The following is a 20,144-nucleotide window of genomic DNA, read 5'->3' on the forward strand; positions in this document are numbered from 1 at the left end:
GGTGCCACGCTGCCTGTGTCCTTCTTCGACGCGGTCAGTGCCAAGGGTCCTCTCGGGGACCCATATCGGGCGTAGAACGATCTCCCGGCGATTAGGAAGCGGTCCGCCTGTCTATCAATCCCTTCGCTCCTTGAGGAAGGGATCGTGGGCGCAAGCCGTGCTGAATGACCCGGGAACATCCCCTTTTCTCCTTTTGCGACAATCCTCACCCTGCTTTCGACAATCGACCTCGACTTCCGACATTCCTTCGACCTTCTGCCTTTCGACTCGACACCCCGACATGACGATGGACCTTGTAGTGTTTTAGCCATGTTGTCTGGAATACCAAAAACCGAACACTGTACCAACCCGGGCTCTCCTTGGTGAGCTTCTCGATTCTCTTTTGACTTCCAAGCTCCAGCGATTGTACACAATATGATTTAATGAGTTAGAGCTGGTTGGAAAAACCGTAATGGCTCGCTCGGAACGTCAGACAGGGGAAGTGGATCAACCTTCTTTCAGACGGTCCCGCTTTCCTCTGCCTGTCGTTCTTGGGCCATTGCGCGTTTTTCCTCGCAAACCAGTAAAGGATACCAACCTTTATTATACTGAGGAGCAAACAACGGACATCGTCGAGGGCAATAGAAGTACTGACTGTCTTGCTTTGTTCCTCTCTGTCGATAGGTCACCGCTTGCGCCTCTTGTTTCTGTACTAGTTTCTCTAGCTGCCTGCAACAGTGATTCTTCGAATCTCTTACCTGCCACCTGTTGCCTCGAGCAATATATGGGAGCGAGACAATTCGCGGGATAAGAGAGCTCGACCATTGGAAAACAACTTCAAAGGAAATGCGATGCTTGATTCGTTTTTTGCTTTCTACTGTATCTACTTGAGAAATTGGGTTCACTCGCGAGTGACTTTGCCGCTATCGGGCATAACTCCTTTCCTCCTCAACAACGTGTACTCTCCCCACGAGTTCTTGCTCGCCCATCCAGGGATCGGCAAGTTGATCGCACGTGAGTACATGGGCGAGTTGGTCGCGTCGAGGTACGGGTGCGAGTAAACTTTGTCCCAGGTCGACGAATCGAGAGAGTATCTCGGTTCGAGAGGCGACAAGGACGATTCGGGTCGTTCCGGGTACTCGAGGTCGACGAGGTAATCGCAAGTCGAGACATCAACCTGCGTTTGACAAGAAGGATGGGGGAAGGAAATAGTCAGTTATCTTGTGAAACCCGCAAGCAAGTCCCTTGAAACACGAGAGATATTCAAAAACGTACGTAACGATCGTGCTCTTCCTGGTTAAACATGTTCATCCCGGTAGGAACGACGGCCGTCGCTCTCCCAAACAGCCCTTTGCCCTCTCCGGGTGCTTCCCATTGTTTCGGCAAGATCCCATCAAACTCGCTCTTGATGAACCTCGTCTCGAGTTGGTCTGGGACCAACCAACTCGAAGGGAATCGGTGCCATTCCTTGCCGAGACACAATCGAAGGTTCTTGTCGGCGAGCGATTCGAGTGAGATCGCACGCGACTTGTCAAGCGCGACCGCGAACTCTTTGAGCGGCAACGCGGCGTCGATCGCCGGGGCGATCTCGGGGTGATGCGCGAGCGTGAGTCGAGTCAACTCGTACATTTGAAGGTGGTGGTAGACGTTGAACGGCGCGTGGTAGTACTTGTGAATCGCAGAGATGCGTCCAAACGAGATGAGGCACGACACGACGATCACGGCACGCGTCGCATGCGAGAAGATTCCGCTGCGGGTCGCCTGTAGGGAGCAAGAAGGATCAATGCCCCACTCTGGCCGCGGCAGATGAGAAGAGAGAAAGAGAGGCTCACTCGGTACGGAGACTTGGTCACTTTGATGAAAGCTTGCTCAAACAGCCCGCGGGCGAGGTAGATTGTAATGGCAGCGTTGAGGATGATGTTGCCGTACGCAGGGAACAAGAATCGCTCCTCCTTGTGGCGCTGAAGGGTCAAGACGGCGACGTAGAGATACGTCGGAGCGAGCCGGATCGCGAGACTCGTAGCCGGCGAAGTTTGTCCAGGCAGGCGGTCGCGCAAGTCACCGAATCGCTTCGGGTCGTAGATCGTCGTGAGCCATAGGGCCGGGAGCGACAGGAATGCGAGAGGGAAGAGAATGTTGAAGTTGATCAGACCGTTCAGCAGGTAAAAGTACCACGATTCGGTACCGTACAATTCAGGACCGGCTCCTTGAGTCGGGAAGAGGTTGTAGCGGATCAGGTTCAGCGGTACGATTGCGAATTTCTGGTAAGCGGCAGAGTCGACGAGCACGACGGGTACCTGCGAGTGATCGAGCGCGAGCGCGTTCAGCTACAAGAACGTCAAGTGTTCAGAGGTGCGGCGTCAGGACTCACAGCGACAATTGATCCGACGGCGAGAGCGATGAACAAACCGCGCGCTCGCTTCTGCGTCCACGCTGCGGTCTGGTTTGGCAGCACCTTCTCGAGTGTGCCTCGGACACAGAGATGCTCGACGATCATGGGGACGCCGAGAAGCACTGAGAAGGGCCATCCGACGATGCCAGCGACTGCGTACGCCGAAGTCGCGAACGTGATCCTCTTCCATCCCGACTGCACGGGCGAGAGGCTCGCGGCGGTGCCAATCATGACAAAGTAGAGCGCGAACGACGAAGGGAGGAACGCGGCCGATGCGCTGTACATCGCGGCGGAGAACATGGAGATCCACAGGACGTAACGACCGACGTGGGACGAGAGATGAAGAGCAGCGGCACGATAAAAGACGGCCTCGATGAACGAGCAGAACGAGGCGAGCATGATGCGGGTCGCGAAGAAAGCGACGCGCTGCGAACAAGATTATGAGCGATAATTCTCGCCCTTGGTCGAAGTACAAGAGCGTACCTTGTCTTCAAAGCCGAGGAGTTTGAGCGTGTAGGCGGGGCCGGCATGGATCAAGAGATAGAAGTAGGACCGGATCGAGAATTCGGGCGAGTACTCCCATGTTTGGAATCCTTTGCCATGCACGAGGTAGTGCAGCGGATCCCAGTAGTTGAACACTGTCGGATTGCGGACGAGTCAGTAGGCGGATCTCTGCGAGCCGGGGAACGGGGGAGGGGACGAGACGAACCTTCGTCGCAATCACTGATTGAAGTGTACATGGCCGCGCAGAACCTGATGAGCAGGATGAGCCTGAACGCGGTGAGCGTCGTCGGGTTCCATCGTGCGAACGCGAACCGGAGGTTGTGGTCCTTGAGCAGTCCAGGTTCTTCGGGTCGAAGGGCGGCAGTGTTGGGGTTCGGTTGCACCTTGACGCCGCTCTTCTTGAACCGCAGCTGTTGCCCTGTCGGCACGGTGACACCTTGACTCTGCAGGCCCGACATGGTAAGGCGAGAGGCAGAGGACCAATTTATTGATCTCGGTGTACGCGCGCGCGTGAATCAGCCGGGTTGCGTCCGGACCCAGCACGAATCCGCGGCCCCTCTCATGCGAGACAAGCCTTTTGACAATTGGAGGAGACCAAGGTCGTGCTTTTCGGAGGGGAAACAACATGGTGCGACCGCAGAAATGGAGCGAGAAGGAGAGGAAAGAGAGAGAGAAACTATGAAGGGAGAACATAATACGGGTAAAAGCGTGCAGTGGTACTCGCCGACGCGGGGCAAGAAGCCGGAGGAACAGAGACAGCAGCGGGGATAATACCACAAGCCTCGTGCTAGCATTCGCGCATGCTCACGATCACTTGGGAATGTTTTCCTTTGCTTGCGATCTGACCTTTTTCCTGTCGCGACAATGTTGCAATCAGATCAGTTACAAGACTCTTTCAGAGGCTGTGATAGGATGGAGTCTCACTCGTATCCGTTGCGGTCCCTCCTACGCGGTAGCAAGCAACGAGTAATTCAGCCTGGGTTCGCGCTCGTGGTCTTGTAGGATGCAACTCACTTGTACATGGTGTAAGCGTCAAGCTGTGCGGGGTCATCAGGGTTCGGCGAATCGAGCAAGTCTTGAACACCGAGCAGGATCTGCTCCAACAGGGAGGATTCGGTGCCTGAGTACTCGCAACGCTTCGGCAGGGTAATCCGGAGAGAGCAACGTGACATACCTGCTTGACAGTAATTGCGGGCTTCCATGCCTTTTCCTCGTTGAGGATGGACAGGCACACAGTGCCCGAAGGGTACACGTTGGGATGGAACAGTGGCGGATTGAACTTGCCTGTGGACATGCAAATGCGAAAAAGGGTTACGGGAAGAGGTACGAGACCGCACAAATTGGGAGGTATGCGTACACTTGGGAGGCTTTGAAGGGTAGTCTTGATCGATGAAAGGAGCGACAAGGCGTCAGCATGCTAGCGTTTCTTGGGCAAAAGTAATCGGAAGGTTGGGTCACCTTCAGGGAAGGCCATTGTGAGTTTGTAGACTCCATCGGCCCAGATCGTCTATAGTGAGTTGTGGGTTCAGTATGCCAGTACACCAGCTTCGCGAACACGCGACACGAGCGAGAAGGGGCACCCACCTTCTCCTTGCCGGGAATCCCCACTTCCCACAACATCATGTTCATTGAGCCATCAGCGTTCTTTGCCGGTTTCGCCCAGAATCCCTAGAACGGTAGCGGAATACTGATCAGTTTACAAGTACAGACAGCTGTAATGCGGTGATTGTTGCATACATAAGGGTGGTCTTTTCTCCACTGTTTCCGTTCCTCTTGCAGGCGACGCTCGCAGATTCCAGCCATTCTTCGTACAACGCGTGTCGATCCGTAGCTGTGTAACCGAGATGTAGTCGGAACGGAATGAACGACGAGATCAGCTCAACAAGTTCCGTGGCGATCAACCGTTCAGGTCAAAACGGCCGCTAGGATGGTCGCAGTGTTTCGCTGGTTGCCAGCTTTCCTTCTTGAGTCGCTTTTCGACAGCGTCGCATTGTCTGCTGGACGCGAGAGTTGATGAGGGAGTTCCGCAGACAGGAGGCGAAACACACTCCGTGACTGTAGGCGCAGGCACTCCCGGGGGCTGTTTGAGAGCATAGTGTGCCGAAGGGACACTTACAGAGGGGAGTTCTGGCGGAGTGAGCTTCTGATCGGGACGAGGAGTCGGTAACGCTCTCATGGATCGTCGGGCGTGACTTTTACCATGATCATTCGACATCAATTCGCGCATCGAAAGCGTGTAGTATGAAACGCAATCATGTTACTGGATCACGGGAATGACGAATGATGCACAAGCCCAGAATCTAGATGATCGCTTGTGCTCTCAAACATTATTCCCCAGCGCTTCGAGGTCTAAGGTGATTTCAACGCCTCAAACCTCCTCCACCGCCAGCAGAATAACCTGCGGCGTATCCTGAGCCGTGATGAACGTGTCCACCGTGTCCTTGCGGTGGGTACCCTTGACCAGATGGAGGTGGTGGCCGACCCTGACCTCCATGCCTGCGTGCGGCCTCTCTCGCTTTCCAAGCTTTCTTGATCGCGCCTGCATGCGCAACCAGCTGCTCACGCAAGAATTCAATCGTAGCTGTCAGTCGACTGAATGACTCGCTGAAAGAGAAAGTCTTTTTCATTAGGAGTGAGGGGGAAAAAGGTTTAGGGAAACTCAACTTGTTCCGCCTCGACTCCATGTTGAATACTCTGAATGATACTCGTGACGACTGATTTGTAGTTGCCGTCTCGTTTGTCATCCCTGAACCTCAACATCTTCCACGTGTCTCGTTTTTGGTCCCACACGACTTCGACCACTCGGTCGTCGTACTGTTCTCCCGAAGCTTTCCATCTGAGGAAAAACAAAAGCCAAAGCTCGAGTCAGCTATTCTTTGCTGTATAGACCCATTTGTCCTCGAGCAGAGCAAAACATGAAAGAAAGAAGTGGGAAGGAGAGGAAAACGTACGATTCCCAAGTCGAGTCCTCGACCTCCATCACGTCCCACAGATGGTTCCCTTCATGACCATGATTCATGAGCAACATGAACACTGGTTTCGCGTTGAAATCAGGTTCGATCGGATTGTCTCTTCGTGGTGGGAATTTGAGCTGCAACAAGAAATCGATCGAATTTTCTGATGGAGGTTTCCATTTGAGACTGTTGCAATCGCATGCGTGTCGTCACCCGATAGTCAGCTCACTCTGGGTCTGCCAAGAGGAAAGAAAAAAGATGCATCCGTACATCTTGGCATCGGTTCCAGGGGTATACGGCGATTCGGCACTCGTAAAGATCAAGCCGTCGTTGCCGTGCATGAGCTTAGGTACGTGGTCACGAAACACTGCTTCGATTCCATACGCCAACTCTTGCTTTTTCGCGACAACCCTGGAGAATCATCGCGCAAGTCAGAGACGTGCAATCCGTTGTATGGGAAAAAAAGGGAGGAATAGGAAACAAACTCGAATGGCTGTTGCGCCACGACGTCGGGCGGGAGCGTCTTGAGGTACTTTTCGTATGGTTTGATGACAAAAGCTTGTAAACGCTGCAAGTTGACATATAAAGATATCAGCTCCAACTGTGATGCTGTCAGGAAAACTGGGGTTCAAGCGAGCTCACTCCGTAGCGCTTCAATAACGACTTCTCCATCAGGTTCTCAGAGTCGAGCACGAGGCAATCGAACACGAGCAACCGAGGGATGTGCTGCAGTTCAGATACACCGCATTCGAGGATATTATAGTCAGTGGATCTTCATTTGGGAACTCGACAGGCAAAAAGACTATTCGAGCATACCTGTCCCGTCACGGGGTCGACGTCAATGACGAATTCTGCGTCGAGTACCGTGTTGGAGTGATTGAATTCGGGACCGTCTTGATGCGGGAACGTGAGGTAATAGTTCTGATACATGTTTTCCTTGCGATCAATCTGTCTCGAAAGAAGCATATATCCAAGTCAGTCCAAACAAGCCTCTCTGAGACGGAGAGAGAGAGAGAGAGAGGAGAAGAGAAAAGCTGACCAGATAGGTCTCCTGACCAAAGCCGGTCGCAACTATCAGTACGAGAACCCGCAAGCCATCCGATTTCTCGCAAACCCAGAAACTAGATTGATGATGATTTCGAGAGATAGTCAGGATCTCGAACATAACAAAAGGAACGTTCCGGGTACTGACTCTTCGGTTTCGAGCAATTGCAAACTGTTCAAGTCGAAACTGACAGGTTGCGAGCCTGGGAACCTGATCATCCAAGTTAAAAGTCTCAGTGGACAACAAGTTCGAGATGGTCCCCCTTCTGGAGAAGTTACTGACCTGGCAGTACCCCGAATCCCACACAATTTGGCAAGGTGACCCCTCAAATGCCAGTGTTTCTCTGGGTCCTCGACAAGAGTTCCTGGGATTCGATCTGGTACGGGTAGGTCACGTTTCGGTTGCAACAGAGGTCCATTCCGTGTCGAACGAGGTGAAGTCGAACGAGAAGCGTTCGACGTTGCTGCGGTACCGTTCCCAGAGTTGATCGCGGCTCGTACTGGTGCTCCATGAGATTCGACAATCCCTCGTGTAGGACCAGAACCAGGTTCCGAATGCGAATGCGATGAGACAGGGCGAGAAAGCGGGTGAGATGAACTGCGGTTCTCGAACGTGTGCTCGAGTTCAGGTGCGGTGGGAGAATCGAGAGTGTACCGAGGTATCCGAGGTGAATGTGCCATGCATAGAACAGCTTCAACGAAGTTGGATGATGTCAACACGCGCGCGCAAGATCGAAGCTCTCCGTTAAAGCTTCAAAGTCGATATAGTTGTTGTTGTTCCACTGGCAATACCATAACGCTGATACACGAGCGGCACAGGGTCTTCAAGACTGGGTCGACGTAGCGTTCAGCTTGGTTTGAGCTGCATTCGGACATCTCGCGCAAGCACGCGACGCCAGGAGAGGCAGCAAGGACCAGAAGTAGAAGCAAAGGACGAATTGCGAGCGAGGGTCGAGAAAACACTAGACAGAACAAACGGGCAGGAGAGAAAAGGTTCTCGGGGAGGTGGGGAAAGACAGAAAAGCATAGAGGGCGCGCGGCGGTATGGTGGAAGAAGGGGGGGAATCGAGCATCAATCGAGCTTGAACTAGTCACAAGGTGCAGTACGCAAGACAACGCATTTACTGCAAGTGACCCCGACCACAAAGTCAGCCGAGAGTTGAGAAAAGTAGGGACAGGGATGCAGAGAACGTACGCGATCCTCTGCCCACTCGTTCTCCTTCTTGATCTGCGCCTCCTCTTCGGGGGTAAAGTCGTTTTCGATGTTGAAGCTTTTGATCCGTAGAACGCGCCGTCAGCTCAAGGTCAACGAGGTCATGATGGTAGAGAGGTTCTACTGACAGCTTGCGGATCTCCTCGGGCTGCTTGCCCTTGATCATGTTGGCGACAGTCTTGCATCCAACGTCGCTGTGAGCGACACATGCACACACAAATGATCAGATTGCGTCATTGGATGTGTAACGACGGGAGGAGCGTACAGGAGGGGCTTGATGTCGAGGTAGTTGGCCGCGAGGATGATCTCAAAGAGCATCTCTTGGTCGACTTGGATGACTGTCACGGTCGACAAGTCGGGTCAGTCACGAGCAAGCGCCGGGGGTGTTGGGCTCGACGGACACTTGGAGTCCCAGTCGGAGATCTCGGTCGTCTTGCGACGCGAGTCGTCAATGTCTTCGGCGAGAGGCTCAGGGTCCTTCTTGTGGTGTTCGCACCATTCGAGAACCTGGTGTGCGTGGATGCGAGAGACCCGAGTCAGCAGAGGATCCCCGCGCCGAGTCGAACAAGCGGATGTACCTTCTTGAGGACCGCAGCAGAGACGTTGGGCAGGGGAATCGGGTGGTCCGACTCTCCAACATCTACGAGTAGGGCAGTCAGTATCCTGCGTGTCGAGGAGAGAGGGCGGGGATGGACGTACCTTCGAGCATGTTCTTGACGAGCACCGATCGAGTGACGACGTCCTTGTCGATCGAGAACTCCTCCATGTCGGACGAAACGAGCTTGATCTTGGACATGATGAGCAGTAGATCTCGGGGTGGAGTGGGGTGGGAGAGCAAGAAGCGAGGCGAGGCACTTCTCATCAAACTCGCTTGCCCCGTCTCGTCCCCACCTCAACCTGGGATCAGAGTAGGCGAGCACTGCATTCCCTTGACTCGATTTGAGCTGCTCGGCCTCGCTCGAACGAAAGATACGGCTTCCTCCGCAGCCCAGGACAATCAGTCGGATCCCGACAACCCTCGCGTGACGTACCATGGACCCTCAAGCACCTTCGGCTCCTGCATCCCTTGAACCTCGCCGCGAGAGCGACCCTCGACACGAGCAGACGCTCGCAGCGAGCAGTACAGCCGCCGCAAGCGAGGCACAGCCGCCGAAACTCAATTCCGCATCGGGTTCCGAACCCCGAACCAGCTCGCAAGGCAGGCCAGCGAGTGGCAGCAGAGCTCCTGCCAATTCTGCACGCTCGGGGAACCCGGGATCGAGGAATCCTCCGAGACGAGCCGCCTCGAATGCTTCTCGATGGGCGACCTCGTCCCCGGCCCCATCGCCTCCGCTCGCTGTCGCCGAATCTGCGCCGTCTTCGCCAGCTCAGTCTCGTCAGAGTGAGTCGTGACGAGATGCTATACGATCACCGCACTATGCTCACGTTTGATCGCTCGTCCCGTCACGTCCCCACAGATGGATTCGCTCGACCAGACATGTCGAGGACTCTGTCCGCGACCGCAACTCGACAACCTCTCGGTCCACCATCACCATCACTACCTGCGTCTCGAACCCCTTCGCAGACTGGAAAAGGCCGGGCAGGATCACCAGCGCCGGCGAAATCGCAACAGAACAAACCGCGCGCTTCCGGCGGCACCAACACTTCGAGATGGGCGACATCGCCGACTGCGGCACCTTCGTCAGCTGTAACTACGCAAGATCGGATAGATCTGCCGGCCCCTGTCGCGCAATCTCCATCCTCACTTTTACCTTCCTCTCCACTTTCGGCTGCTCTGCTCACGGATCATGAGGTACCATTGCCACCTTCATCATTCTCACAAACCATGATCTCGCCGGATCACACGGTCACACCAGCGGATTCACCCGCATCTCGCGCACCGGAAACTGCGCCTGCGCCCTCCCCGTCTCGACAAGCACCATCGCCTCGGCCAAATCCGAATCGCAACAAGTCGAACGAGAAGCCACCACCGCGCGATCGGACCTCGACACCCTCTCGCTCGCCTGGCCCTCGAGCACCGCAACCGCAACTCGTACGTTTCTCGTAGAGCGCACGAACCCCGAGTTGGGACCCATAGTTCTCTGTGCTGACTCGTTCGCAATCTAATACCATTCGATAGCCACCGCCTGTCCCTTCCGTCACTTCCACTCCTTCCGTGCCTCCATCGACTGCTACTGGACCATCACCTATTCCAAGTTCCGCGCCCACGCCTCCGGTCTCCCTCTCGCCCGCTCCCGCAGGCGCAGCAACGCCACAACCGCGAGCACCCCTCACTCCACGATCTCTCATGCCAGACCGCAATCGAGTCTCGACTGGAGGCAGCAGAAAAGTACGCCCAGAACCTCCCTCTTTTCCCCCCTTTTTCCATTCAAGGATCTTGACCGAGGCTGACATTGGTAATCTTTGGCACGATCCATCGCAGGAGAAGAAGAGTCCCGAGGAGCTTGAAGCGTTGATGGCCAGAATGCGACTCAAGAACGAGGAAGCGATGAAGAAACTCGCTGTGCGTTCTCCCCTCAAAGCTTCCCGTTATCCAGTACCATTGACGTTGTTCACTCGGTCCCCCCTTTCTCGTTTTTAGAAAGCGGAAGAGGATCGAAAAGCGTTCGAAATTGTAGCAGAGCAAGAACGTCTACGTGCCGAAGAACTCGCGAGACGCGAACGCGAGGAACGAGAACGTCGTCTACGCGAGGAACGTGAACGGAAAGAACGGACCCTCGAGGTGAGTTTCTGACCATCTGCGTGAGGTTGTTCCGAATCCATAAAGTTGATCGGGGAACCTCGAAACGTGCAGCTTCAAAAAGCGATCAACCGAGAACGTGAAGAAGCGGCACAACGCAAACTCGCGCTCATTCAAGGGCGCGCGTGGGATGCCGAGAAACTCGATCGCGAACGAGACCCGTATGGTGAAGGTGGATCGGGTCGAGAACTTCAGTACCCTTCACACGAGCGCAGGTCGAGGTTCGAAGATGTTGATCGGACGGAAGAATCAGACGAGCACGAAGGGTTGAGTGAAGCCGAACGTCGCAAGAAGTATGGAGTCGCGAATGAGGAAGGGTGGGAAACTGTGGAACATTTCGAGGGCAGAGGGCGCGCACAGTTGGTCGTAAACGGTATTTGATTATCGATGGGTATTTGGGTCAGCGAGCGTTGGTTGCCCTTTTGGAGTCAGGATTGTGCTCCTTGGATTCTTTATCATTTAGGGAATGCTCGGCGTGAGCCAAATTCGATCGGCCGCTCTGGATGGAACAGGACAGGAGAGTGTACTCTGCCGGTTCGGGAACGACAGACAGGAGGTCCTGCCGTCGACATTTAGCCGCAGGAATTCGTTGATCGCGCAGGCGGTCGATCACAAAAGATCGGACTGATGAATTCGGACAGGGCGAAAAAGGCGAGCTTTGCGCGCGGACGCGGGCACACCAGATCTCGCGCTCGCACAGGTGCTTTGAGATCGACGTTGTCCTTGCGCTGTAGGTCCGGCAACACCAAAAAAAAGTTGCGGGCGATACCCGTGCGAAACTTGCCCGTTCGCACTTTACCCGTTTCCCGGCGCTGTCTCGTCCCTCTCCTCACCTCCTCTCGTCTCTCGCTTCCCCCTTGACTGCTCTTCCGCCTCGTCAATCGTCAGCTGCCATCTCTGGACAGTCTATTCTGCGGTCGTCGGCGTCTCTCGTCACTCTTTCCCTCGGGTCGCGGTCCGCAATTATCGCTCTTTCATCACGCTTCCGTTTCGACTCGAATTCTTCTCGGCGCGTCCATCGACAGTCGCATGTCGTCGTCTTCACCACCACCTCCTCCTCCACCAGATCCTACCCGCAACAACCCGTTCGACAAATCGAGTTGTTCGAACTCACGTCCATCGCCAACCCTCCGACGCGCCAAAACTCTCTCGAACCCGGAGAACGAGACGACTTGGCGACGCGAACCTCTGCTTGATATCACCAACGCGTACTTGACGAGGGATTCGCCTCCGAGGCTGCAGGTGAGCCGTGATCTTCTCGCTCAACCCGCCCACCCGAATTCGCGGGTCGCGACGTGATTCAGTCACGGGCTCGCACCATCTCGAGCGCAAAACATAGGCGAATCTGGCCTTTCGCTGTACAAGCAGTCACCATTGCTTATGGAACGCGTACCAGTGAGGCAGACGAGGCAAAAGCGCGGTCTTGCATTCTCGCGATTCGACCTTCTCAACCCGTATCACGTAGCGAGATACCCTTTGCTGACCATGGTTGCTCTCCTTTGCACAATAGCGAGTGCCTCTCGCTCACTCGCGTCGAGCGAGCGACGATCTTGCCCTCAGTCCGTCACCTTCGCCCTCTCGCCTCGCTCGCGGCGTGCCTATGCGGCGAACCCGTTCGGAGGTTCCTCAGCTCAGCATGATGGCGAACACCATGCTCCCTTCCTCGACAACCCCCCTCTTCTCTCAACCGCTACCATCTTCTCCGTCGACCCCTTTGGTTCGCGAGCTTCGCCCTCGAACGCGCTCTTCAACCGCGCTCGAACCCCCTTCGCCAACTCCTTCGCTTTCATCCGCTCCATCGACGAGTTCGCCTGCTTTAGAAACTCCAGGCCTTCGTCGCACTCGCAGATCTACTTCGAGCGGTCCGGCCACACCGATCACGCCACGTCGACGCACTTTCGGAGGTCTGTCGTCTCTACCTGAAGATCCCCTCGTCGACGACATGACCTCGGAAATCGGAGGCAGTGAAGCAAGCGAGAACGAACATCGAAGGTTGCGCAGGCGAAGGTCCACTGGCGCAAGTTCGACTCAACAACCGGGGAAGAAGACTCCGAGTCGGAGTGGCTTGCGTTGATGTGGACCCGTTCCCTCCGACATCCAAAGAAACAAACAAAAAATGTACCTATCATTCTCGACAAAAGGAATCGTTCTTCTATATACCTCCGATCGCGTCCCACTGTTTTCCCCCCATGTTATCCATGTTTACTATCTGCTTGTCTGCTGCTGGTTCTTTCTGATTCGTTGTACCTCGGATACCTCGTGAGTGGATTCCCCGGTCCATCTCTCGTAGCATGTGCCGGACGCTGACGATACGTCCCGATTTAGGATAACCCTCCTATGCTGATAGTATACCCTTTCAATTTTTCTTTTCCCCCTTCCTCGTGAACCCTCGTTCTTTGCTGCTCCACCCCTGTGCTTTGTGCGTGTATTCGTTTCTGCTACACTTCCTCTTTCTCTTTTGCTCTTCTGGCAATCCATACCCTGGAGATGTTTTCAAAGAGGTGGTCAAATTTTGGGAACATTCTCTCTGTTCCTCCTTGAGAAAAAAACCTAGCCGAGAAGTAATTGCAAAGTGATTGTGTAAAAAAGGATTGCGAGTGTCGTGACGAGAATGATGGAAATCTGGCTTGATCAAACAATGCGAATGAGATGAGAGAATCGGGCGGGGACAAATACAGATGTACGTAGAGTGATGACAGGAGATGAACCCCGAAATGCAAACAGAGGAACAACAGTGGAAGCAAACACGAAAGATCGTTTTTTATAGAGGCCTTTGGGAAAGAGGCCCTCAAGCAGTTGAGCAAGATGGACGACTCTAAGATCAAGACATCACCAGTTGATATCTTCGATCAAAGGCCAATCTTCCTCCAATGGCCCTTGTTTGAGTTCGTCGACTCCGCGACAAAACTCGTCACACCTCCAGGGCAAGTCTAGACGTTCGCACGTTCGGAGGTGATCGATCGGGAGCGTTTCGAACCGCCACCGTCCCCACCAAGGGGAGCGATCTGCGTTAACGAATCGAATGTGAGGAGAAGTCGCCAGGTCTGGTTGCAAGAGTCGCTTGACAAGCGAATAGAATGTTCGAAAGGTTCGAAGATCTGCAAAGTCCCCCCAAGTGACGAGAAGAAAAGGTCAATGTCATTTCCTTGTGAAAGAAGGTATCACTTGAGGTTGACTGACCGATTTCCGAGGGTCGAGCGAGCGAAACTGCGGCATCAGCTCGTCTCCGCTGCTCTTGCTTCGTCAAGAAGTGATCGTCGCGAGTCTTCTTTTGGTCGAGCGAACTTTGACCGAGAAGGTGCGCCTGTGCATGCTCGACGTATTCGGGCTCGAGTACGGTGACTCCGAAAGCAGTTTCGAGATGGGCGAGGGGAAACACCGAGGGCGAATGGCGAGCCATCGAGGGCAAGTCGGCGACTTCGTTGACAGTGACAAAGGTCGGAGGCAAGATGGCCCGCCCCGAATAATGCCTGTCAGAAGAAAAGTCCGTATCAGGCGCGGTGTCGGCGATCGAACTGGCAAAACAGAGACGAACGCGGCAGCGAAAAACATCTTGAAGTAATGGGACAGTTCCCCTTCTGTGCCAGCAACGTTCTCGATTGAAAGGAGGCGCGGCGGTTGCGTATAGTAGCTGTCGACATCACTCCAGTATCCCTGACAACAAGCATGACTGTCGCATTAGGCATGACCGACCATTACACGAAGAGGTAACTCACCTGCGCTTTCGAGATGTAAAGCTTTGTCTCCACAGACTCGCTGCAGGTCATGTGCTGCACGAAAGAATCGTGCCGCTCAAACTCGGGAGAATCTTCCATGGAATGCATAGTTCTGAAAAGGCGCTGGTCGAGAATGTGGACCGAGAGTCCATTGCTTGCGATAAAGTCGTTTTTGAGCGGAGTCTCGTCACCGGGTACTGCCCCAGCTTCGAGTCGTCGCGCGGCCGTGTCGAGAACCTGGATGCAGACCGGGCGATGTCAATACAGAACCGCTTTGTAGTCTAGATCAAGCAAGGAGGAAAAACTCACTGTATTGAAATTGACCTGATCCCGGCTGTCGGCCTTGAGATCCATCTCAAGAACCTGCTGCCATGCCGCAGCGATCTCCGGACCTCGCCTCAGCCACAGCAGACCCGTGTTCAGCGAGTTGAGCGCCTTGTTCTCCTGCGCAAGCAGATCGTACTGCGCCATTAGAGGTTCGAGATGTGGATACGGATCCCTGCAGCAAACAGGACAAGGCGCATGAGACTGGTGTCAGCGTTCTCGAAGCAAAATTTGGCAACCGCATCGGGACCGGCGCTCACTGTCTGAACCCAATGTCGGCATCCACGAAGAATGCATCGCGTAAGGGAAGCGTCTCGATCAGGCCTGACATCGCTTCAAAGTCAGCTTCTCTTGACTTTGAAAGGGATTTCTGGGAGTAGTCAGCTCACTCGCCAGTTTCGGCCATGTTGCTTTCCTAGAACAGCAGAAACTCCAACAATCAGTGACTGGAGACATGAAGCGGTTTCCATGAGGGAATTTACCGGATCTGAGGTGCAACAAGACAATGTCAGCGTTGTACCTTGCTCTGTAATGGCCTCTTTTCACTCACCATGGCCGGCCTTGTGCTCTCGAAACCTTCGTAGCAGTACATGTCCCGCTTCGCGCACTCGACTGCACACCCTTCATCGAGACAGAGGGTCACGAAGACCGATTCGCGCACTTTGCGCCCTTCCTTGCCATAGAATGCCTTCCTCTCGACATTGAGTTGCTTGAAGAAGACGTCTAGATTCGCTGCTCCCGTGCCAGTGAACTTGTGATCGGCGAGTGAGATCCAGATATGTGGTGATTCGGTTGGAGGAAGGTCTAGCGGGAAATGCGATTCGAGGTACTGGGTGAAGGTTAGGTTCTGTGCAGCGAAGACGACTTTCGGAGGTCTTGTCCGCAGGCTCGGAAGCCATGGTCTCGAGACGAGAGCCAACGAGTAGAGCACAAGCGCGAGCGCGGCACCTGAAGCGACTCGCGCGAGTAGATGCAGCACTCGGCGGGGGCGGTGCGAGGTCGAATGCGCTGATGGTGGTAACGGCAGACGAGGCGAGGATGGCAGCTTGGGGCTGGCAGACGAGCGTCGTCGGAATGATGCAGGCAGCGCGAGGAAGCGAGGCGCCGAGATGCTCTGCAGCGCCATGCCCGCAGCTACTTGATGCCGAAGAACGTCGGGCTTGAGGCTCAGAGCGCTCGCGTGACAGGCGTAAAAACCGGCTCGAGCGAACTCGGTACGGTCGTCCAAAGACTGACACTTGACAAGGTCGCAAGGACTTCCGTTCAGACAGGCACCGGCAACTCAAAATTCGTTCGAGAACGCGCGGTCGGCGCCTGCGGAATGATCGACAATCGGTGCGCCTTCTCGCGCTGGGCCCCTGCTGTTTCCAGTTTCGGCATCTGTTTTCTCAATGCCAGCTTTCGCGTGCGCGAAATGTTCGAGCATCGATGGCTCTCCGCGACAGCACCCATAGACGTTCAGAACCTTTGAGAAGTTGCGAAGTCGCCTGATTCACGGAGGATGCTCCGACTCCTTAACGAGGGCAGCTTTGAGGGGCACGACAACACATGCGACAGCTTGGAAAACGTAAGGTTGACACGATCGCCCACACAGGCATCCGCCTGGTAAAGAAAATCTGCTGCCCTCGAGAAGCTCTGCGAGGTGCCTGCAACCGTGCGCAAAGGATGAGCCCGACTTTTCAAGATGCTCGTCTACCGACTCGGTTCTGTAGGGAGAACGCACAGTGACAGTAAGTGCAGGGTGCGAAACATTGTGGGATAACTTACATGGGTCTGCGCTCGCTTGTCTCACCAGTCTGGAGCCGAGGTTGCTGCTTGCAAACCCCTGGTCTCCAGGGCGTCGTCTCGTCTCTCCCGAGAGCCAGCGAACGCAATGCACCAAATTTTTTCAACTCCGTACCGGTGGCTGGAGTGTTCGAGTAGAGACATACAAACGGATTTCCAATCGACGGATGTTCGAGCTCGGGGGATTCTTGGCTTGGTCGTACCGGTATGAAAGCGTGTCCGGGTGGCAAGGGCCAGGACAGCGACAAACGGGAGCATTGTATAGGCGCATTTACAGGAGTTGATCGGGAGTGTTCCGCACAACTCAGACGCGAGTCGTCACAGCTGCGAAACCAGAGGGATCTCCGCTCGGTATCGTAGTAACGAACGGCAAAGCTCTACAAATCAATAGATGGAAAGATTTGCGCAAGATTCCCCAGATGAAGGACAGCGCTATACAAGCGAGTGACAAGATCGTCTGTTTCACGGAACGGCCAACGGGAGATCCTGGTCTTTTGTATCGATCGAGAGCTCTATAGGGTCGACTCTGCACACGGGCATTGTCCCTTGACGTGAAGGGAAGGGCAAAGCTTGGGCGGAGAAATCTTGAGCTTGGCGAGGGGGCGGGTGTTCACTTTGCGCTTTTGTTTTGGAAGAGTACAGAGAGCCGGAGCGACGAGGCGTCAGAGAGGCGTAAGCAGCAGGAGAGATGCACGCAGAGAGTTCAATTTCAGCAGCAGTACCGAAATGCCGGGAAATTCTCTGCAAACGATGGCCGGTCAGCGTTTTTGTCAGCGTTTTTGTGATATATGTGTCTTTTTTGAACGGGCCCAACATGGAAGAAGGGGATGTAGCTCATCGGCAGAGCGCTCGCTTAGCATCTTCAAACCTTGCCTGCGAGAGGCAGAGGGTTCGACTCCCTCCCTCTCCAACCAAACAAAACTTCTTTCCATCCCAAGGGGATGTAGCTCATCGGTAGAGCGCTCGCTTAGCATCTCTCTTGCCAGAACTGCTTGCGAGAGGCAGAGGGTTCGACTCCCTCCCTCTCCAGAAACCTTTTGCTCGGGAGGGAGAAGAACCCCCCCTTTTTGTTCCTCGAGTGGCCCCTACAGCGGTCGGTGATTCTCTCGCATCGATCTTTTCTGGGGCCAAAGTTGCTTGCCGCAAAGCGTCATGTAGGCTGAACAGTTCCATTCGAGCGACAAGGACAAGACACAGGAGAAGAGCAACAGATGTTTCGATGGACGTCAGGATTAGAGTAGAGAGGGGGAGGGAGAAGAGGCGAGGGGAAGGCATGGGCAGAGACAAGATCGAGTGTTTCAAAAGAGTGTTCGAGATCGAAGGGAGAGGTAGTTTCGAGGAGATTATGGAAAATAGTGATACGGGGATTTTCTGGCGGGATGTGGTAACATCGTTCGCGAGAGTAAAAAACAGCGTGCGAGGTCTATTCGGGGGTACGAAGGCTGACTCTGTGAAAGACACTTAGGCGAGGCGGAAGCGAGGGTTGTTGTTGTTGTTGTTGTTGCGTGCCTTCTGCGAGAGGTCCGGCAATGCGCAAAACGACAAGGAGGGTCACGCGAGCTCTGAATCAGTTCTTCTTCTAAATAAGACGACATGGAGAGAAGGAGGGGGCAGGACTGTATCAGTATCCGCAGCTTGCTGATGCCTCGGAGCAACCAGAACATCGTGACAAGGTACCGAGACGGGGGTTCAAAGAGAGCAGACAACGTACCAGACCGTAGTAGACACCGATGACGACGGCGATAATGATGATGATCAAGATGATGAAGAAGCAGATCCATCGCTTGCGGCGAGCAGCTCGTGCCGACTTGACAGCTTTCTTGGTCTGGTCGAGACTGTTTACCGGGCAGGCGAGTTGCACAAATGCAATCAGGATCGACATTTACCTCGAAGTCGCCAATGCGACGAGCACTCACCCTTGTTCGACGTCAGTGTTGACCTGGGCTGCCTGCGCCTCGATCATCTTGACGCTCTCGTCCTGCTCCAATACGAGGGTAGCCATCTAAACGAATTCTCGAGTCCGTCAGTAAGATGACCCGGAACAGATCGGAGAGTCCGGCCTAAGAGCGTACATCCTGCATCATTTGCGCAAGTTGGGTGATCGTTTCTTCAATCTTGCGCAGATCCTGATTCCTGCTCTGGACCTCTGCGAACGCGGCGCGAGCACCTGATGCTCGAGATTGCATCAACTTGGTACATGATCACAAAGTCAGTATCTGATTGTGCGCAAAGGTGAAACCACGGTGAATGCGTTCGAGAGCGTACAGCTTGCGAGAAGATCTGAGCGCCACCTTGCGAATCGTCATACGCAGCTCTGATTTCCTCCTGGGTCGCGTCAGGCTTGACTGTGAGACGCGTTATGAAATGATGGTCAGTTGTCCAGGTCGCTGCAGGGCTGTGATAGAGTGAAAACGGACCAATCTTGATCTGCCTTTCCATCCGCTGCCTGTACTTGTCGCGACTCCTCTTCTCGACGAGGTTGTACTCTTCGAGGGCCCGTTTGAAGCTGTTTTGCAGGTTCGCGATTTGCAGCTTGCGAGTATTGAAATTCGGGTCGCCCTGGACCGAGCGCTTGTTCTGGTCGTTCAGCTTGGTGATGCGGTTCCGGATCGAGTTGGTCAAACCCGAGGTCGAGTTGGTCAGCTGCGTGAGCTGCGCTGCGGTCTGTGCTTGCAGTTGGTCGTCACCGGTCGAGGCGAGGCGGCGAGAATGCAAGTCGGAGACGTGGGTGATATTGCCTTGAAGCTGCTTGATCTCGTCTTGGATACTCTCGACCTGGTCAAAATCGTACGAGAGAGGGTTAGGTCTGACTCGACAGGAAACCTTGCATGCAGCTCACCTCGGCAAAGAAGGGACCGAGGTCTCCTCCCGGTTGAGGTACGCCGGCTGTATTCATCGGTTGCATGGCATACGCGCCGTTGGGCTGTCCGACTGGTGGGGCATACGAGTCTTGGGCCGGGTACGCGTTCTGCGGCGGGGCGTAGGCGGGTTGCTGTTGCTGCCGGGGAGGTGGGGCATACTGCGGCTGAGAAGGGGGAGGCTGCGAGTATTGTTGCCTGAGCAGAGTCGCCCAGCTCGAGAAGGACGTCAGTTGGTCTCGCTCGAGGTGCTCGGCACAGGATGGGGATGAGACTACGCACGAGTATCCGCCGTAGCCGCCTTGACCGTACTGTTGCTGCTGGGGCTGGCCGTACGAACCCTGCGGCAGCTGGTCGCTCCACTGCTGCGTCGGCGCCTGTTGCTGCTGCTGGTACTGTTGCTGCTGACCCTACAGATCCGAGAGCACGACCGGGTCAGTTGCGATGCGAGGCGGTGGAATGTTTGTCGGGATGGCGACCACGCGCCCACCCCGTCTTCGTGGCACTGCTCGTTCGACACTCGCAGGCTTGCGAGACAAGGACGTACGCGAGCTTCGCGGAGACGATCACGAGACATGGCGATTAGTTTGAGCGATGTAGGAGAAGCGAGCCCGCCGCACTGGACAGACCGATTG

The 20,144-nt window shown here is 54.8% G+C and overlaps 8 protein-coding genes across 8 annotated transcripts; 2 read left to right on the forward strand and 6 right to left on the reverse strand.

Annotated features, from left to right (window-relative positions):
* Nucleotides 1–880: 880 nt before the first annotated feature.
* ALG9 (dolichyl-P-Man:Man(6)GlcNAc(2)-PP-dolichol alpha-1,2-mannosyltransferase) lies at nucleotides 881–3,333 on the reverse strand (the record flags this gene model as incomplete). Its single annotated transcript, XM_076679001.1, has 6 exons — nucleotides 881–1,156; nucleotides 1,255–1,740; nucleotides 1,812–2,276; nucleotides 2,351–2,797; nucleotides 2,855–3,009; nucleotides 3,081–3,333. The coding sequence occupies 6 exons, from the start codon at nucleotides 3,331–3,333 to the stop codon at nucleotides 881–883; spliced, it is 2,082 nt and encodes a 693-aa protein (XP_076533761.1).
* Nucleotides 3,334–3,685: 352 nt separating this feature from the next.
* UBC9 (E2 SUMO-conjugating protein UBC9) lies at nucleotides 3,686–4,678 on the reverse strand (the record flags this gene model as incomplete). Its single annotated transcript, XM_076679002.1, has 8 exons — nucleotides 3,686–3,728; nucleotides 3,800–3,820; nucleotides 3,890–3,969; nucleotides 4,050–4,159; nucleotides 4,233–4,256; nucleotides 4,334–4,382; nucleotides 4,460–4,543; nucleotides 4,613–4,678. The coding sequence occupies 8 exons, from the start codon at nucleotides 4,676–4,678 to the stop codon at nucleotides 3,686–3,688; spliced, it is 477 nt and encodes a 158-aa protein (XP_076533762.1).
* Nucleotides 4,679–5,235: 557 nt separating this feature from the next.
* On the reverse strand, nucleotides 5,236–7,554 carry CEG1 (mRNA guanylyltransferase; the record flags this gene model as incomplete). Its single annotated transcript, XM_076679003.1, has 10 exons — nucleotides 5,236–5,430; nucleotides 5,540–5,711; nucleotides 5,827–6,015; nucleotides 6,100–6,240; nucleotides 6,315–6,397; nucleotides 6,472–6,555; nucleotides 6,646–6,777; nucleotides 6,869–6,950; nucleotides 7,022–7,084; nucleotides 7,157–7,554. The coding sequence occupies 10 exons, from the start codon at nucleotides 7,552–7,554 to the stop codon at nucleotides 5,236–5,238; spliced, it is 1,539 nt and encodes a 512-aa protein (XP_076533763.1).
* Nucleotides 7,555–7,994: 440 nt separating this feature from the next.
* Nucleotides 7,995–8,882, reverse strand: SKP1 (SCF ubiquitin ligase subunit SKP1; the record flags this gene model as incomplete). Its single annotated transcript, XM_076679004.1, has 7 exons — nucleotides 7,995–7,997; nucleotides 8,069–8,144; nucleotides 8,215–8,280; nucleotides 8,352–8,424; nucleotides 8,488–8,593; nucleotides 8,665–8,726; nucleotides 8,786–8,882. 7 exons carry the CDS (start codon nucleotides 8,880–8,882, stop codon nucleotides 7,995–7,997), a joined length of 483 nt encoding a protein of 160 aa, XP_076533764.1.
* A 236-nt stretch (nucleotides 8,883–9,118) lies between these two features.
* On the forward strand, nucleotides 9,119–11,207 carry JCM15063_002675 (uncharacterized protein; the record flags this gene model as incomplete). The annotated part of the gene is made up of 6 exons (XM_076679005.1): nucleotides 9,119–9,467; nucleotides 9,544–10,118; nucleotides 10,206–10,415; nucleotides 10,509–10,589; nucleotides 10,668–10,808; nucleotides 10,881–11,207. The coding sequence occupies 6 exons, from the start codon at nucleotides 9,119–9,121 to the stop codon at nucleotides 11,205–11,207; spliced, it is 1,683 nt and encodes a 560-aa protein (XP_076533765.1).
* Nucleotides 11,208–11,855: 648 nt separating this feature from the next.
* On the forward strand, nucleotides 11,856–12,900 carry JCM15063_002676 (uncharacterized protein; the record flags this gene model as incomplete). The annotated part of the gene is made up of 2 exons (XM_076679006.1): nucleotides 11,856–12,068; nucleotides 12,337–12,900. The coding sequence occupies 2 exons, from the start codon at nucleotides 11,856–11,858 to the stop codon at nucleotides 12,898–12,900; spliced, it is 777 nt and encodes a 258-aa protein (XP_076533766.1).
* Nucleotides 12,901–13,655: 755 nt separating this feature from the next.
* Nucleotides 13,656–15,992, reverse strand: JCM15063_002677 (uncharacterized protein; the record flags this gene model as incomplete). The annotated part of the gene is made up of 9 exons (XM_076679007.1): nucleotides 13,656–13,924; nucleotides 14,007–14,296; nucleotides 14,362–14,480; nucleotides 14,543–14,779; nucleotides 14,852–15,041; nucleotides 15,127–15,190; nucleotides 15,256–15,281; nucleotides 15,349–15,353; nucleotides 15,417–15,992. 9 exons carry the CDS (start codon nucleotides 15,990–15,992, stop codon nucleotides 13,656–13,658), a joined length of 1,776 nt encoding a protein of 591 aa, XP_076533767.1.
* Nucleotides 15,993–18,112: 2,120 nt separating this feature from the next.
* Nucleotides 18,113–20,086, reverse strand: JCM15063_002678 (uncharacterized protein; the record flags this gene model as incomplete). Its single annotated transcript, XM_076679008.1, has 9 exons — nucleotides 18,113–18,163; nucleotides 18,363–18,486; nucleotides 18,568–18,653; nucleotides 18,724–18,840; nucleotides 18,917–18,996; nucleotides 19,069–19,426; nucleotides 19,491–19,707; nucleotides 19,792–19,919; nucleotides 20,057–20,086. 9 exons carry the CDS (start codon nucleotides 20,084–20,086, stop codon nucleotides 18,113–18,115), a joined length of 1,191 nt encoding a protein of 396 aa, XP_076533768.1.
* Between the last annotated feature and the right edge of the window lie 58 nt (nucleotides 20,087–20,144).

The sequence above is a fragment of the Sporobolomyces koalae genome, assembly GCF_050403365.1.
Source record: "Sporobolomyces koalae JCM15063 DNA, S_koalae_JCM15063T_v1_ctg19, whole genome shotgun sequence".
Lineage (NCBI taxonomy): Eukaryota > Fungi > Basidiomycota > Microbotryomycetes > Sporidiobolales > Sporidiobolaceae > Sporobolomyces > Sporobolomyces koalae.